The sequence below is a fragment of the Cryptosporidium andersoni genome (assembly GCF_001865355.1).
Source record: "Cryptosporidium andersoni isolate 30847 chromosome Unknown contig_21, whole genome shotgun sequence".
Taxonomy (NCBI): domain Eukaryota; phylum Apicomplexa; class Conoidasida; order Eucoccidiorida; family Cryptosporidiidae; genus Cryptosporidium; species Cryptosporidium andersoni.
Window position 1 is genome coordinate 248,511 of NW_027122817.1, and position 17,655 is coordinate 266,165.

Genomic DNA, 17,655 nt, shown 5'->3' on the forward strand with positions numbered 1-17,655 from the left:
AGATAATAATACTTATTTCTCTCAAAGATACAGTGATCAGCACTTGATAATATAAACTACTAGGTTACAGTTATACTAGATTGGGAACTATACTCAGAATCAAATTAAAAAAAATTTAAAGTAATAGAATATATTCAAGTCACATATAAGTTAAAGTATTTCTAAAGTAAGTTTAAGCTCTCGCTAATATATAGTTCACACATCTGGGTTATTTAGAACATAACCTTTAACAACTCTCGTTAATGAACTACAACCCATATTGAAATATTAATAGATTACTTAAAATATATATACAAACTTTTAAACTTAAAATTTGCATAGTATATTTATGAATACCTGCTTGTAAAATTAAAAGATATGCTCAGTCTACGAGTGTAAAAAAGCTCGGAAAAATGCGCCTAGTATCAAGATAATGCACTTCATTTTTCTTCTTGATAAGCTTCTAAGCTGAAACCTTGGAGTGGATGAGTAACTATGAAATCAAGAGACAAAAGGCAGTTTTAGTTTTACAGAAAGCATATAGACGTTGGCGTGCCTATTGGCATCAAATTTTCAATGTTTTGGTTTGGGGAATTATGAATATAAGAGAAAGAGCTGCGATTGTATTACAGAGGCAGTGGCGTTTGATCCACTATAAAAAATTAAGCTTAATACAGGAAATAAACTAACAACTTCTAAATTATGCTTAATTAAAGGATTATCCAGAGTATTATAATAATTTAAGGGAAATACTAGCTGAAGCTAATTTCTTAATACATGCTCTATTGCAAATCTATGATAAGTTTACAATAAGTAGAGAAGGAGTTTCTAAAGTACTATATAAATAATAATTATTATATCTATTAAGTATGCTAACAGTATATAGTATGAAATATATTAACTGCTTTTCATACATTCATTAATAGACAACAGTTTATATTCTAGTAGAACACGAAGCTACTCTTTAAAATCATACAATGTGATGTAGCGAGATTGTAACCGCCATTTAACCACTTTAATAGTGGTACTATCTATGGTTGTTAAGGCTCTTGTATTGAAAGTATTATTATTCAAAATATTATTATTTAGTGAATTATTGGGAGTATGAATTATTAAGAAGTTGAGGAAAAAAAGGCTATACTATAGGAGTGGGCATGCAAAATATTCAAATATACTTTGCAACAGAAACAGGCAACTCGGAACAAATCGCGAATACTCTAGCTAACAAGCTTAGATCACTTAATGTTACTAATAGTGTTCATGACATTTATTATTTGAATCCATCTGATTTGATAGAGCTCAAAAGGGAAATTTTTTATATCATATTTGTTGTCTCAACGTGTGGCCAAGGATGCTTTCCTTATTCTATACAAAAACTTATTAGATGGTTAAAAAAACATATAAAACAAGGAAATAAGGTTTTAAGAGATATGTCATATACTATAATAGGCCTTGGTAGCTCACTATATGAAGATTCATTTAATTTAGCTGCAAAAAAGTTAGATAAGTACTTCAGAGGACTGGGTGCTAAAAAGTTTTGTGAATGTGGAGAGATAGATGAGGTTAAAAATAACGTAAGTGAATGCTTGTTGTGGTGGGATGAAGTCTTTTTTCCATTTATAAAAAGAAACTACACTTTGGATGAATATCAACATTGTCTAGACTATATACAAATTAACCTTGAACCGAAGAGCTTTACTTGCAAAATTTACTTTGGAGTACCAGGTGATAATTTGACTTTAAACAATAATAATATTCAAGAAGGGGAATGCTACATATCAAGAAAGTATTTTGCATTATCAGCATTTGCAGTGAAGGAGAAAACTTTGCTATGTAAACCATTTAAAATTGGTCCTCAAAATTTCCGCAAGACTTTTCAGTTAACATTACTCCCTACTTACTCTTGCACTTACAAAACATTTGACTTGCTAGATGTACTACCATCAAACACAGAAGATATAATAGTAAAGTTTTCTAAGAGGATCTTTAATATAGATAATATTGATAAACTCAACAACATTACTATATCCCTTACTCCTAATGATCAATCTTGTTCAACTTACAAGGTGCCCTTTCCTACTCCTTGTTCTTTGACCTATGCTTTGAAATATTACTTCGATATAATAACTATTCCCCCTAAAGAAGTTCTACTTCAATTTACTCCATTTGTTACTGAACAAAATGAAAAAAGAATTATTGAAGATGATTATTTCCACCAGTTGCTTACCAAGTTCTATAAACTGTCTTTATTAGACTATATTTATATATTCTTACCCAGCTTAAAATATATTCCTATTGAGAAGTTTTTGACATTTTTTGGAATGAGGCAGAAATTTAGGACTTATTCAATATCTTCATCTTCCAGTGTAAGTAAAAATGACATCAATATAACTGTTTCAACATATACTGAAGGTCCATATGCATCATTATCGTATGCGCCATCCGTGATTAATCCTAAATATTTATATTTTAGAGATCTCAGAGTGCAGTATTATAATGGCACATGTTCAAATTTTCTCTTCACACTAAAAGAGAATAGTTCGTATATATATGGGCAAATTAGGAAATCATCACTTGATATAAGCTCATTTATGTTAAAAGCGCCACTCATCCTTATAACCCATGGCACTGGCATTGCACCAATCCGTGCATTACTTAATGAAATTGGATACATAAAGATGAAAAATAGGTCAGTTAAACTAGGCCCAATTTATCTTTTTTATGGATGTAGAACAGCTGAAGACATTTTATATAACAATGAACTTATTTATTTTAAGGAAAGTGGAGTTCTTGAAAGAACATTTTTTGCCTTTTCAAAAAGTTGCAAAAGGCATGTTCAAGATATATTGATAGAAAAAGAGCAAGAAATTACTGATTTTCTAAAGAATATCGGAACATATATTTATATATGTGGGAGTCCAACATTTACTGTAAATGTTAAGAAGACTTTATCTTGCATTGGGAAGAAGAATGAAATTGACCATGATATCGTAGAGAAATTATCTAGGGAGAAGAGAATTTATACTGAAACTTGGAATTAAATACTAAATTCCAGTTTCCATTTCTCACAAATAACCAGCGAACAGCTCTCCTCTACTAGTTTCTAGCGGCTATAAATTGGCCTTCATTTTATTTAGTAATTTTCTTTTTCTTATAATTTATTTATTTACTCATTTATTTATTGATACTAGGATTTGAGACAATGGTGGTAGGTTATTATGTTCTCTTTTATTTAGATTTCAAATTTTATATTTCTACTATGTAGTTACCACTATCTGTTATTAGAAGCGCAAATAAACATTCGATTGTAAGTTTTTCTTATAGTTCCACTCATTACTTTGAAATACAATTTTTTCCCAATATTTACTCTTTCTAGATGGTAGAACTGAAGAATGGAGAGACTTATTCGGGAATGCTCATTGGAGTCGATGGTTTTATGAATTTGGTCTTAAATAATGTAATATCCACATCAAAAGATGGTCAAAGATTTTTTAGAATGTCAGAGTGTTACTTGCGTGGAAATAATATTAAGTATATAAGAATGAATGATGATATTATTGGTACTGTTAAAGATGAAATGATACAGAGAGACACAGTAAGGTCATCTGTGAGGAGTAGAGGCCGTAGTGAACGAGGCTGTAGAGGCAAGGGTAAATGGACAAGCTAACATTGAAAATCTTTGTGTTAATATATATTATCCCTTTATTTAGTAAGAAATAACTTAGATATGATCATATTTAGCAAATACTAGCGCTATAAATGGAAAGTTAACACTTTGTAAATTTGAATTTTTGATTCCACGCGTTAGTCGCGATTGCGAGGAAATGTATTAAATCTGTAATTGTCTAAATTCCTAAGTATACACCTTTCACTTCTTTTCAGATTTAAATATAAAGCATCTTGTAAATATTAATGTGGAGAGAAAATGAACCTCACGACTCTAAATATCAAAGTAACCAGGAACAGGAACTAAGAATGCAGAAACCTGTATCAAGCAATTTATGTCCACTTTTTAACAGAAAGAGCGATAACAAAACAATAAATGGTAATCAATTACATAACAATCGAATACCATCCTCAAATAGTATTGCATTGTGTCATTGTATGAACCATTACTCAGCTTCACACATTTCCACTCCAAATTCAAGTGCTAGTATTGTTGTTGATATTACTCCCAATGGTAAAAATCCTCAATACACTGATATAGCTGATGAAGAACCTAATCCTGAAACTGTTTCACCAAATCCAAGCTCCTATATTAGAAATAGATTGAATCTCCTTGCTAGTAGAAACTTGTTACATTTGCATGGTCATCCTAGTAGTGAACATCAATCATTTATGAAATTATCGACTGCAGACATAGTTTCTAACATTCCTGATCTTCAATATAATGAAACTGCAGTTCAAGATATGGTTATTAGCAAGCTCAGTATGTCTACCCAGCTACTTCCAGATACTATTGAAGAGGTCAGGAAAAGAGATCCTGAAGTAGTATCAAGAGCTCTGGTTCAAACTCTAGAGGAAAATAGTAAACAAAAGTCAGTTCAGTATTGGAGCCAAATAGAGCTGAAGGAAATTGAAAGAGAGCTTTCTACAGATTTGTGCAATGGGCTTGAAGAGCAAAAAGCACAAAATCTTCTTGAAAATAAATATGGTCCAAATACTTTGCAAAAGGAGAAACATGATTCAGTGCTAAAAATTTTTCTTAACCAGTTCACTTCTTTGGTTATAATTCTTCTGCTAATAGCTGGTATAGTTTCACTAGCTTTCCAAGAATGGGTAGAAGGTGCAGGTATTTTACTCATAGTACTAATAAATGCAACACTTGCCACATATATGGAAAATAGTGCTTCTACTGCACTAGCAAAACTTGCAGACTTATCAACACCAAAGTGCACAGTTGTTCGTGAGGGGGAGATTAGTATTATACCTGCACACCTTCTCATACCTGGGGATGTTGTTTTGCTCCGTACAGGAGATAGTGTACCTGCAGATGTAAGACTCATTGAGGCAATGGAAGTCAAGTGTAATGAAGCATTACTAACTGGGGAGCCAGAAGATGTATCGAAAGGTTTAAAAAATGTTGATCTTCTTAATCCATTTCCTACTAATTTGTGCTTTGCATCAACAGCAGTCACTAATGGAACTGGAAAAGCCGTTGTAGTGTTGACAGGTATGAATACTCAAATTGGAAGAATAGCTCAACAGTTGAAGCTTGCACAAAACACTTCTAACAATAGTACACCACTTCAAGTTGGTCTTAATAGACTTGGAGGTTTTATAGGGTTCATGTCACTTCTTGTTCTGATTATAATTGTTATAATTGCACTCTTAACAAATTATAGTGATCCTACTCATCCAAATAGTAACCCAGTCTTTAGTATCATTTTAGTTGCTGTTGGTTTCGCAGTATCATCTATACCGGAAGGTCTTCCCATGGTTGTTACTATTTGTTTATCAATAGGATGCTCTGAAATGTGCCGAAGAAAGGCAAACATTAGGAAACTTCCTGCTGTTGAGACACTTGGATGTTGCTCAGTGATATGTAGTGACAAGACAGGGACACTAACCGAGGGGAAAATGACAGCAGTCAAGCTGGCAACATTTACAAGAGAAGAAAGAAAACTATCTACTACAGATAAGCAATGCAATAATATAGAAACTGGATCTAACATACAAAATCAAGGTTTTATGACGTCAGTATTTTCATTTTATCCTACAAGAGGATTCGATCCAAATGGTGGAGTTTTTGAAGCTTCCAGTTTAACTCAGAAAGTAAAAGAAGACTTACTGAATTTAGCCTCTAAGAACATAAATCCTTCAATACATCCCAAATATAAAAACCTAGAACTTAATAGATCTGATTGCACTGAAATGACTTTATTGCTACAGCAAATGAATTACAATGATATATGCACTGATTATGGTAGCCCTATCAATAGCCATATTGCAACTAGTAAGTGCGTCCGAACTACGTTATTAGCAGGCTACTTAAACAGTTATGGAACAGTTTTAAATTTTGATAGTGAAAACAATACATGGAGTACAAGAGGAAATATGAGTGAAGGAGCACTTATAGTTGCTGCAGCAAAGGCATCACTTGGACTTTATAGAAGGAAACACAAAGAGTCACCGAAAATTGTTGAAAATTTTAAGTATAAAGTAGAAATGAACCCAAATGTAGAGGTACCAAAAGTCAAAAATCCGGTGAATTGTATAGAAATGACTAGTAAAGTACACAAGAACATGGCTAATTTGAATCAATCTATTTTAGTTGAATCAACAGCTTCAGGGAATTCTCCAGAAACATTCAACGCAGAAGAATATACTATACCTGAGGTCATGAATAACTTCAGTATTTTTGGGGAGATATATACTCCGACTAAATTTTCAAGTAGTAATCATATTCCTAGTGAAAGTAGATATGAGAGAATATCAGTAGCAGAAGTACCATTTACCTCTACTAGAAAAATGATGATGACAGTACATGCTCTTCCAACAGAAAATAGATTTGGGGATATATACTTAGGCAATATAAATGAAAGAGATGTATGCTGTTTGATTAGTAATGAAAATATTGACTGTAACAGCAATAAACATGTATCCAGAACAGTGGATAATTTTGATTCGGAGTCTTATACACACATTGTGATTATTAAAGGAGCTCCTGATAAACTCGTTGAATATACTGGATATATTCTTAAAACATTCAAATACGAAAAATCAAGTTTTGTCTACTTTGATTGTTCAGATAAAATTAAATCTAGTGAGAAAGCAGAAGTAGAGGCTACAAACAAAAATTTAAGTAATGAGGCATTACGTGTACTTGCTATAGCTATCCTGCCTTTAACAAGTAAAGATTATCTAGAATTGGTTATGGAAGAATCCAGTGACAAAAGACTACAGAATATCTTGGAAAAACGTGAGCTTATTTTGCTTGGATTGGTTGGATTTCTGGATCCTCCACGACCTGGAGTTGAAAAGGCAATAACAAAGTGCTGTGAGGCTGGTGTCAGAGTAATCATGATAACTGGAGATCAGCAGCCAACTGCATGTGCTATAGCAAAATCTATTGGTCTACTAGCTGATGAAAATTTATCCACTACATCAAGTGTAACGGTAGATGCTATTGCCAATCATACGGTGACCAGTGTATCTGGATCAATTGTATGCAGTCAACTACATGAAGAAGGTGATTCTAGTAAGCCACACTTAAGTGATGATTTGTTTGATGAAGTTGTCTCTTCAGTAAATGTTTTTTGTCGCGCACAACCTGAAGATAAAATTGCAATAGTTCGTTCTTTACAAAGGCAAGGAGAAGTAGTTGCAATGACTGGAGATGGAGTAAATGATGCTCCTGCTTTAAAAGCTGCAGATATCGGTGTAGCAATGGGAATAAGTGGTACTGAGGTGGCAAAAGGAGCTTCTGAAATGGTCCTATTAGATGATAATTTTGTTACAATTGTTAATGCCATAGAAGAAGGAAGAAAAATCTATTCTAATGTGCAAAAATTTGTTGCTTTCTTACTTGGTACAAATATAGGCGAAATTGTGTATTTATCAGTAGCCATTGCTGCTCAGCTTCCTATCCCTATAGCAGCCTTACAAATCCTTTTTCTTAACCTGATGTCAGATGGTAGCCCTGCAGTCGCTCTTAGTGTAGATCCTCCAGACCCAGACATGATGAAGGTACCGCCAAGGCCTAAAAAAAGTCCCATTATGACTAGAGACTGGTGGCTCTTCGGTAATATACCCCATGCAATTTTTGAGGCTGCATGTGTACTTGTTGTTTTAGTAATAGCTATGTACACATCACTAGGTGTTTTCCGTCGAGGTGCTATTGAGTCATTATGTCACCATGGTGATGGAGAAAGATATTATTGCCAGACTCATGAATGGAGATTTGGTGCATTTAATTCCAATTCTATTGGTTGGGTAACGAATATAGACTTTTTTAATCCTTTGACAAATCAAATGGAACAAATTTTTGGTGCTGCTATGGGGAAGAGTGAAGTCATGCTATCACCAAATGAAATTCCCTATGTATGGCAAGCTTATAATGAAGCAGAAAAACTCGGTATTCAATGCAAAAGAGGAGTTAATGGTTGGTGCATACCTCCAGCAAAGTTATTATCTGATGAATATCTAGATTTAGTTGCATTTGGAACAATCCGTGGTAGAACTGCATCATTTATTACTGCTGTATTTTGTGAGATGCTGAGAGCTTATACGGTCAGAACATGGGATTGGTTTATATATGCTCTATTTAATAATCCATGGTTGCATTTTGCATGTAGTTTAAGTGCAAGCAGCACATTAATAGTCACATTTACTCCTGGTCTGCAACACATCTTTGGAACATTTACAATATATTGGTGGCAATATATACTTGCAATTGGGATGGGTTTCCTAAATATGTTTTTTGATGAACTAGTTCCAAAACCTCTGTATCGGAGTTTGATTAAGAGAAGGAGAACCAGAGCCAAGATGCTAGCTCAGAAAGATGTTCAAATACCACAAGTATACTCACAGAATTTTTTGTCCATATTCAACAAGTAAAATTGAGATATTTACTATTTGAAATAAGTAGCTCTTTTGGTTTAATAAATATATGTTTTAATTTCTTGCAAAATTTGTCAGGATTTTTTTTTTTTAAAATATACTATAAAATAAACGCTTCATTGGTGCTTTCACGAGTTAGTACAACATTTTAATTGCTAGATTTGCTATAGGTTCTTACCTTAATAGTACACCAATTACTATAGATATTCATTTTAACTATCACATATGTCAAATAATATAGTCTCTTTATTTAGAAATCATTGACAGTCTTTAAGACTCTGTTAACTTCCTAAACTTCATGTTACCTAAAAATAAGTCTTATTCAAGCCTTAAAATTATCTTTAAAAATAACTTTACAAGTACTTCTGGTTGGCTACAATCATCTGACTTAGAAATTAAATAAATAAACAAAAGTAACCATATATTTATTATCTAAGATATTACTACATAATATTAAAGTTATTTGATTAGTTCTATAATTTTTTCTCAGGATTTATATTTCTACTAATATTCAAACTGATTTAAGGAAATTATTAGCAAATTTAAGTACTTCTTGGTATGAAAGTTCTAAATAACTTTCTTGATCCATAAATAATATATTTAAGTTTAGAGATTACAATAAGCATAGTTTCTGCAAAATTGTATACATTAAGATAATTCAATATTCCTAGTAAACTTTAACTTAATGGCAATAACTACCTATATTATGCATAATATTTAAAGTAGGACTAAATATTCCATAAGCAATTTTAACTTCAAATAGAGTGAAGATATCTTGTCTATTTTATTGATATAGTCTGGAGGACAGTATATTTCTTAATTTAGATATACATTTATCTAGTTATAAGTCTATTTGAAAAGTGCACTTAGTAATTTTTTTTTGGACCATTAGGTAATTTTAGATAATCTTGTAAAATTACTTTACATGAACTTTCCAACTGATTTAAACTTTAAATCTACTAATCAAGTATTCATGATTAATTCCGCAAACATCTCTACAAATAATTTATATAAATATTATATAATCTATAAATAATTCAGGTATTTACTTGTATTATCTAATAAAATATTAGAAAAAGTTTCGCATTAGTTTTATTCAAAACATATTGTTTCAGTGTTAGTGACAGTTCAGTAGCTTCTGCAGATTAGATCTCTACTTCTAACTTATAAACAAGTACTCTATTCAGACTTTTCTTCTATTAATTTACAACTAATAAATCAAATATATGGTTCCATTACGTGTAATACAGGAGATAAGTACATTGATCCAATTGACTTATTACTTACTACTAAGTTAAAAGACCGCACATAATACTTAACTAGCACTTTTAAGATTAATAAATAAATCCTCAAGTATTCATGTGACAAATTCTGTTATCTTATTATCTGATAAATAAAATTCTTTTTAGCTTTACCTTAATCTGAACACTTTGTAGTTCAGGTACAATTGTTTATCTCTGTTTAGCTGTCTCAAAGTTAAAATTTTCTTACAATAGTAGTTTCATATTAAAAGAAATGCAAATAATTTCCTTCCAAGTATAATGTGTAATTCATAATTCTTCATTCTTAGATTGATCGTTATTAGAATAAAGGTACTTCAAACGCTCCATTGCAAAGAACGAATGGAGAGTAGCACCAATTGGAAGTACATTTTCGTCAATGTTGAACATAGGATGATGTAATCCAAACCTTGTATTATTAAAGTCACCCTGTCCAAGATAAAGAAATAAAGTTTTTGTATTAAAGGAATAATAACCAAAATCCTCAGATCCAAAGATAGGTTCAACTTCGCGAATTTTAATATCATTAATGTTATTAGCCCAGTTAAACAGACTTTCATCATTAATTGTTGGAGCAAAAGGCGGCTCAGTTCTTGAGTACTCAGTCTCACATCTGTATGCAATTGCAAGAGACGAAACTACTGTTTTAATCCTTTCCTCAAATTTATTTAGAGTATCCCAACTGTAGGATCTAATTGTCCCTCCGAATTCTGCAATTTCTGGAATGACATTGTAAGCTGTTCCTGAGTTAATTTTAGTTATCGATATCAGACCAACATCCACTTCTTTATTTAGAGATGGAAGTTGAGTTTCCTTCGCAGAGATCATATTGATCGCTTGAATCATTGCAATTGCAGCTGTAATCGGATCCCTTGATATTGCAGGTGCAGAGGCATGGCCACCGATCCCTTTGATCACTATATGAAATGAAATACAGGCACTTAAAAGGATACCTGGTCTACTTAATATATAACCTGAGGGATAAAAAGGGTTTAAGTGTAAACCAAATATAGATTCGACAATTCCAGTAGAGTCATCGATATCTCCTGCCTTAAATACATTGCAATGTAGTGCTCCATCCGCAGTCATATTAATAGCTCCTCCAAAACCCTCTTCTGCAGGCTGAAATAAAAGACGAACAGTACCCTTTATATTATGTTCATTTTGTTTCAGATACTTTGCAGCACCTAGTAACATTGCAGTATGACCATCATGTCCACATGCATGCATTTGTCCAACTATTTGGGACTTGTAACTTACGTCAGTACTTTCTTGTATTGGTAAACCATCTATATCAGCTCTCAGTCCGACACATGGTAAACCACTACCTATTTCTGCTACAATGCCTGTGCCAGCAAATCCAGCTGCAAATTTTATATTTAAACTCTTCAAATATTTCTGAATATAAGATGATGTAGTGAATTCTTGAAATGCCAATTCAGGGAAGCTATGTAGATGCCTTCTATTTGTCACTATTTCATCCTTGAATTTCAATATTTCTAACAAAGTTTCATTAAAGCTGCTAGTATAACTAGATCCAATTAAAGTTATCAAGTTTAGTACAATATATAAAATTATATATCTCATTAAGAATATTATCAGTCCTGATATCTTTGTTTCGTGAATTCTTAAAATCTCTGCAATTGAGTATAGCTTGGTCTTTCAAGGTGTTTTTTGCAACTCAATCATAGGCGCTTTAAGTTTAGGCGTTCTTTTTTTTTTTTTTAAATCTTAGGCACAAAAGAAGGGTGTTCATACTGAGCAGCTTCCATTATGAGGGATAGTAATAGTGAGCATTACTTATATTAAATTATTCTTCTTAAGATTAGCAAAACAACTATATATTATGTATTAAGACCTATAAGGTAAATAAGTCAATTTACTTCAGTTCTACATATAGCAAATGCGAAACTATCTATCTAAGCTAATACTCCTACCAATATATTATAATGTAACTTATGGACTAATTTCTGATTGATATTAATAGTGCTATACTATAATTACTCTTTTTGCAAATTTTGACATATTTCAGTGATGAAGTAGTATCAGTGAAATATTAAGGAAATTATTTAGTAACAGTAATTACCATTACTGTGCTGTCTACTAGGCAAAGCAATAACTTTGAAAATATGACGCTTTAATGGCAAATACCCCAGACTTTCAGAACTATATATATTCAAAATAACTAGGCGGCTTATATCATGACCGCCTTAGGTTTTGTGGGTCTGACTCCACGTGCATGTATAAGCTTTTTCTTTTAGCATTTATGAAATCAAGAACACCAGAGCTGTAATGAACATCTACTTACTATAGTGATGTACAGATCAGCACATGGCGATTTTTTTGATTATCTGCTTAAATCTCATTTTAAGGATCCAAAGTTGTATATCTTAAATGAGGAACAGCGTACTGATGATAATCAGCAAGCGAAATATCCTTGTAGAGTATCTGGAAAAACGCCCCCAATAGATTCTTCAAGCGATTCTAGTATGGAGTTTTATGAAGAACAAATGGATGATGTGGTAATTCAAGATGACTTAGGTGAAAAATCAATATTTAGCACGGAAAAGAAGGATGAAAAAACAACAGGTGAATTATTAGAAGAGCTTGCGAAGACAGTTCGTGAAGGACAATCTCTTCAAAAAGATGTAGAATTATTGAAAAGGGTTGTTTTTGATCAGCATACAAGCAAGACTAATGAGTTATCTGTTACACAGAAGTTAACTTCCCTAGAAATAATACAGATGGATGAGTCTTCTAAATCCAATTCACTAACCCACAACTTTTATAATCCTAACTCTGAGTATAATGGACGAATATTACCTAGTTGTGATGGCCATAATACTCCGATATGCAATGGAATACCTGATTTAACTAATAGCTACCCACTGTGTGCAGAAGTATCAAAATCTGTACATACGATGAGCAATAATCAAATTTCACAGCTACTATCACTCCTACTTTCTTTAAATGATATTAATTCATTATTTTTCTCTTCTAATCATAAAATAATTTTGGGTAATATAAGCAGAAAAGTGAAAAAAGTTACTACTATTCAGAATAGATTAAGAGTATCATTGCAGGATGTAAAGTGCATGATTTTGGAGCTTTACAACTTTTTGAATGCAAGTATTCTAACAATATCTTCATATAATAAGCAGACATTGAGAAAACAAGAACAAAAATTTGAGATTGCATTGTATACTGAGAAACAGACAATTTCTTCATTAAACAAATCATTAGAACTAAAGAATCAAGAACTGAACTCTTTAATTCTAAAATATCAAGAGGAATACAGATCTGCTACTATTCTTGAAGATGAAAAAAAAAAAATACTAAGTGATCATGAGCAAGAGTTAGGTAACTTGAATGGCAAGCTTGAGTGCCTGAAGAGTAACTTATCCTATTCTGAGAAGGAACTTGAGAGAATACTCAAGATAAATGAAGATCTGAATAGCAAGGTTAACCAACTGGAGAATGAGAAACTTCAATATAAGTCAACTATTGCCAGTATGAAGGATAGTAATTCTGAAATTCGCATACTTACCGATGAAATTACATTTGTTCGTGATATATTAAAAGATAAAAGAGATCAAGAGGCTCAATACCACAAAGAAATGTTAATTTTAAAGGAAGAGAAAAACAGTCTTAACAAAAAAGTACAGGAGCTAGAGGTTATACTAAAAAAGAGAGAGAAGGAAAAAAATTTACTAAATTCCATTATAGAAAATTATAAGATAATGATATATAAGCTAGAAGAACAAAATAGCGCATTGGAAGGCGACAAAATAGCATATGAAGGAACAAATAATGTCAGAGTTAAGGCAATTAATGAAGCAAATCTCACGATTGAGCAACTAAAACTAGAAATAGATATTTATCGAAATGAAGCAGAAATAAAAACTTCAGAACTTAACAAAGCATTAAATCGCCTTGGTCAAGCATATGTTGAGATTAACAATATTAAACAGTCTATGAAGGAAGTTGAAGAAAATAGTGGGAAATTGTCATGTAAACTGAGTTCCTTAAGCAGGGAAAACCAAGAATTAAGTGAAGCACTTTCAAAACAGTTGCAATATTGTAGAAAAAAGGAAAATGAAGTGGAGACTATTTTGATAGACAAAGATCTCGCTTTTAAAGAAATGGAGAATTTAAAAAAATCCTTAAATGATTACAATGAGAAAGTAGATATACTAGAAAATAAATTAGGTATTTTAGAAAATCAAAAACTCGAGCTGCATAAGGAAATTAACCAAAAAAATAAAAGAGAACTTGAAATAAATGAAGTGTGTAAAAGACAACTTGAGGAAAATGTGGCATTAAAGTGCAAGTTTGAGAAACTAAACAGTGAAAATGAAGCTCTTAAAAAAGAATTAGAATTAACTAAATCCCGAAGCTCTGCAGATTACCATGCTTTGCATGAAATTGCAAGGGGAGAAATTGCAAAAAGTTATGAAGATAAGTTCATATCTCTACAAAATTCTCAGCAATGTTTAGTAGACGAAAATAAATCTCTTTTAGAAGAAATTTCAAGCCAAAAAGTGCTAATTCAGGATATGATATGTGATAAGATCAAACTTCAAAATGAAATAATTGCTCTAAAGGATGTTAATCAAAAAGAAAAAATCGAGTTCAATTGTACATTAAAACTTTTGCAGCAGGAGATTGATATGATACAGAAGATTGGTGCTAATACACCAATTTTTACCCTTTTTCACGAAGGAACTGGTGACCAAATTAACAAATTTAATTCTGAAGGTAATGTCAATATAAACAGTGATATAAAGGAACAGGATATCCCTCACCTGAAACTTCAACATTTGATTACAAGCACTACTGCCACCACTCTCTCTAGTAATAACATATATTTGGATGAAAAAAAAGATTTATCGGAATTCTTTACAGATAAAAGTGAGTTACTACATAGTAGTAATTACTTTGAAGTTGAGGCATCACTATCAGCACAATGTGAAATGGCTTATATAGATATTTTGGCACAAACTCAAAGATTCAAAGTCTTGAAATCTAAATTAGGACAGCTTGAGGAGTCAATTAAGGCTATTGATAAGGATCCTATTCAATCATTGGAGGATTTTCGAAATGGGCTTGAAAAACTAGGAATTTCCGCTAAAATTCCAGATATTACTCAGAGTAATTTCACTAACAGTGATAAATTTGTATTAGAGTTAGAAAAAATCAGCAAAGACTGGGCATATGAAGCTGAAGCAGCTAGGTGGATTTTAGAAAATGCTCATCAAAGTCGCGATGCTGCAGCTAGAAAACGTATTAATTGGATTGAGAACAAGGATTCAATTACCGCTATATAGAAGTTTCATGGTGATTATATTTTAGTAGAAAGAAGTATATAGTACACAAATTGTGCCAATACTTCTCAGTTTAGGATAGATTTCTGCTTATTGAAATAAGGTCTCAGTGTCCATTCAGCAGTCAGACTTTTCATCTCTATAGTTCCCAATTCAATTCTATATGGCTTCAAAATAAACCTTGGGCCAATTTCCTCCAATTCTATATCTTTTACATCATCTTTCTTTTCCCATGTATAGTGTCTAAAAATTATTAAGTCATTGTTATTTAGGAAAACATGTACTCTTTTAGAAAATGGAACTGCCTGTGGAAATAAAAATTTGAGGATATTTGAAATCCTTACTCCTAGCTTAGAACCAAAATTCTGGAAAATTAGATGTGGCCTAACTTGAGATAAGTTCTTTGGCTTTACATTGAGATCATGTCTTAAAGTAATTTTACTCAGTCCAAAGTATGCAGTAGGGCCATGTGGAAAATGAGATATAATCATACTATCAGGTTCTCCTCTGTGTTCGTGGACAATAATTAGATCAGATGCTTCGTTTGTTCGGCATAAATGGCACAAATCCTTTAGTATATATCCACCCCTATTTATACGACTACTATTAGGTATAATCAAACTCAATTCCTTAACAAATTGTACTAGGCGACTACTAGGACTTCTTGAAGTAGTTATTAAGATTTTGGGATCTTTTAAGCTTGATAATCCATACTCATTGTCTAGAGTTGAAGCTGCCTTTGCTGAATTGTCTTCTAAGTCTATAGAAGAACGTAAATTAGTTGAGATATTTACTAATTCTGTAGGTATAGCTTTACCTTCTTCAATAGCTTCTCTGATTCTCTTTTTGTTGTCAAGTATCTGCTTCTCCTTCTCCTCTAGGCTTTTTTGAAATAAGTATTCTTTCCTTAAACGTATACCCCTCCTTATCATTGTAGACTTGGTAAATTTTCAAGTTTCTATGACTTTTTGAACAGTAATACTCCACTAATCAAATATAGTTTAGAAAAAAAGTCAAATATCTATTATTTAAAACTACGGGAAGTAACTTCTAGCCATGTGCCGACGTTATGTCTCAAATTAGAGACAGCCCGGGAGCAAGCAAACAGTTTATTGGTGACATTTTGGAGAAGAAGATCTAATTTTCTTAGCTATAATTAACAGCTCCGAGGTATATGGAGTCTACTGCTGTGAGCTCACTAATATGGATTCCAAGGGGCTATCCAGCCAGTAACCCTAAATCTCGTGCACATTTCTCAATGACTGATGATGAAATTCAGGAATATATAAACAAGATGGAAATTGATTCTCTTCTCAATGATGATATTAGGCAGGATAGGAGCACACCTTATGGTAGTAATTTCTTTCATATTATTGAAAATGAACTTAGTATATCTGAGAAAGACCCATACATCTTATATGATAAAGTCTTAAATGACTCTGATGATGAGAATGCCATAGTAGTTAGACCAGACGATTCTTTGATAGCATCAACTGTTATTGAAGATGACACTGCTAGCTTACAGGTATATCTGTATTCTATTGATGATGGAAGCTTTTATGTGCATCATGATGTCTTAATTGGAGGATACCCACTCTGTATGGACTGGCTTTATGATCCTATGAAGTGTGATGAAAGTAAGAATATAGTAGCTATTGGATCACTCGAAAGTGAAATTAAACTATGGGATTTAGATTCTATAGACTCTTTAGATCCAGTTAGAATTTTAGGCAAAGTGCCTGGAAAGAGAGGAAATAGTAGTGGTCACAAGGGTGCTGTTATGTGTCTCCATGTTCATCCACAAAACTCAACGATTCTTGGTTCAGGCTCAGCTGATAAAACAGTTAGAGTCTGGGATATAGTAGAAAATAAGTCCATTGAATGCTACAAAAAGTGCAAAAATAAAGTTCAATGCATAGAGTGGCACCCCAAGGAAAGAAATATCTTATTTTCTGTTGATTTTGACAGGTCTTTACATATATGGGATGTACGAAGTGCTGAAAGAGATAGTGTATTACTGCATTATGATGAGCAATATGGGGAACCTGAATCAATGACTATACCTAATTACTCTGGAAGTGAATATATTGTAATTATTTCTACTGAAAATGGATCTATAATTGGATTTGACACTAGAATGATTCTAAATTGTGCTAACAAAGGCCGTATTTTTTGTTCACAAGGGTCTATAAATAACAAACCAGTAACTGGTATATGCACAACTAATATCAGAAATATGTTAGTTAGTTGTGACATTAGTGGAGTAGCAAAAATATGGAATCTCATAGATATGACTAACTGTGTTACAGAGAAACAGCTGAAGAATGGAGGATTGTTTACTTGCAAAAGCTGCCCAGATGAATCTGCTCTGGTGGCATTTGGTGGTGAGTCAGTTGCTTTATGGAACATAGGACAGGAAGAATTGATTGCGAGTACATTTGGTTTCAGTTTAGAATGACCCTATCTAGGGAGTATTTAATATAAGAGCATTCTAATTAATATAAGTTCCA

At 32.4% G+C, this 17,655-nt stretch overlaps 7 protein-coding genes across 7 annotated transcripts; 5 read left to right on the forward strand and 2 right to left on the reverse strand.

Moving 5' to 3' along the window:
- Positions 1-1,133: 1,133 nt before the first annotated feature.
- Positions 1,134-3,020, forward strand: cand_015460 (flavodoxin family protein; the record flags this gene model as incomplete). The annotated part of the gene is made up of 1 exon (XM_067211781.1): positions 1,134-3,020. The coding sequence occupies one exon, from the start codon at positions 1,134-1,136 to the stop codon at positions 3,018-3,020; it is 1,887 nt and encodes a 628-aa protein (XP_067069576.1).
- A 161-nt stretch (positions 3,021-3,181) lies between these two features.
- On the forward strand, positions 3,182-3,646 carry cand_015470 (LSM domain-containing protein; the record flags this gene model as incomplete). The annotated part of the gene is made up of 3 exons (XM_067211782.1): positions 3,182-3,187; positions 3,245-3,286; positions 3,356-3,646. The coding sequence occupies 3 exons, from the start codon at positions 3,182-3,184 to the stop codon at positions 3,644-3,646; spliced, it is 339 nt and encodes a 112-aa protein (XP_067069577.1).
- A 245-nt stretch (positions 3,647-3,891) lies between these two features.
- Positions 3,892-8,538, forward strand: cand_015480 (E1-E2 ATPase family protein; the record flags this gene model as incomplete). The annotated part of the gene is made up of 1 exon (XM_067211783.1): positions 3,892-8,538. One exon carries the CDS (start codon positions 3,892-3,894, stop codon positions 8,536-8,538), a length of 4,647 nt encoding a protein of 1,548 aa, XP_067069578.1.
- A 1,553-nt stretch (positions 8,539-10,091) lies between these two features.
- cand_015490 (IAA-amino acid hydrolase) lies at positions 10,092-11,408 on the reverse strand (the record flags this gene model as incomplete). The annotated part of the gene is made up of 1 exon (XM_067211784.1): positions 10,092-11,408. The coding sequence occupies one exon, from the start codon at positions 11,406-11,408 to the stop codon at positions 10,092-10,094; it is 1,317 nt and encodes a 438-aa protein (XP_067069579.1).
- A 728-nt stretch (positions 11,409-12,136) lies between these two features.
- On the forward strand, positions 12,137-15,148 carry cand_015500 (uncharacterized protein; the record flags this gene model as incomplete). Its single annotated transcript, XM_067211785.1, has 1 exon — positions 12,137-15,148. The coding sequence occupies one exon, from the start codon at positions 12,137-12,139 to the stop codon at positions 15,146-15,148; it is 3,012 nt and encodes a 1,003-aa protein (XP_067069580.1).
- Positions 15,149-15,213: 65 nt separating this feature from the next.
- Positions 15,214-16,077, reverse strand: cand_015510 (U3 small nucleolar ribonucleoprotein IMP4; the record flags this gene model as incomplete). Its single annotated transcript, XM_067211786.1, has 1 exon — positions 15,214-16,077. One exon carries the CDS (start codon positions 16,075-16,077, stop codon positions 15,214-15,216), a length of 864 nt encoding a protein of 287 aa, XP_067069581.1.
- Positions 16,078-16,319: 242 nt separating this feature from the next.
- On the forward strand, positions 16,320-17,603 carry cand_015520 (uncharacterized protein; the record flags this gene model as incomplete). The annotated part of the gene is made up of 1 exon (XM_067211787.1): positions 16,320-17,603. The coding sequence occupies one exon, from the start codon at positions 16,320-16,322 to the stop codon at positions 17,601-17,603; it is 1,284 nt and encodes a 427-aa protein (XP_067069582.1).
- Between the last annotated feature and the right edge of the window lie 52 nt (positions 17,604-17,655).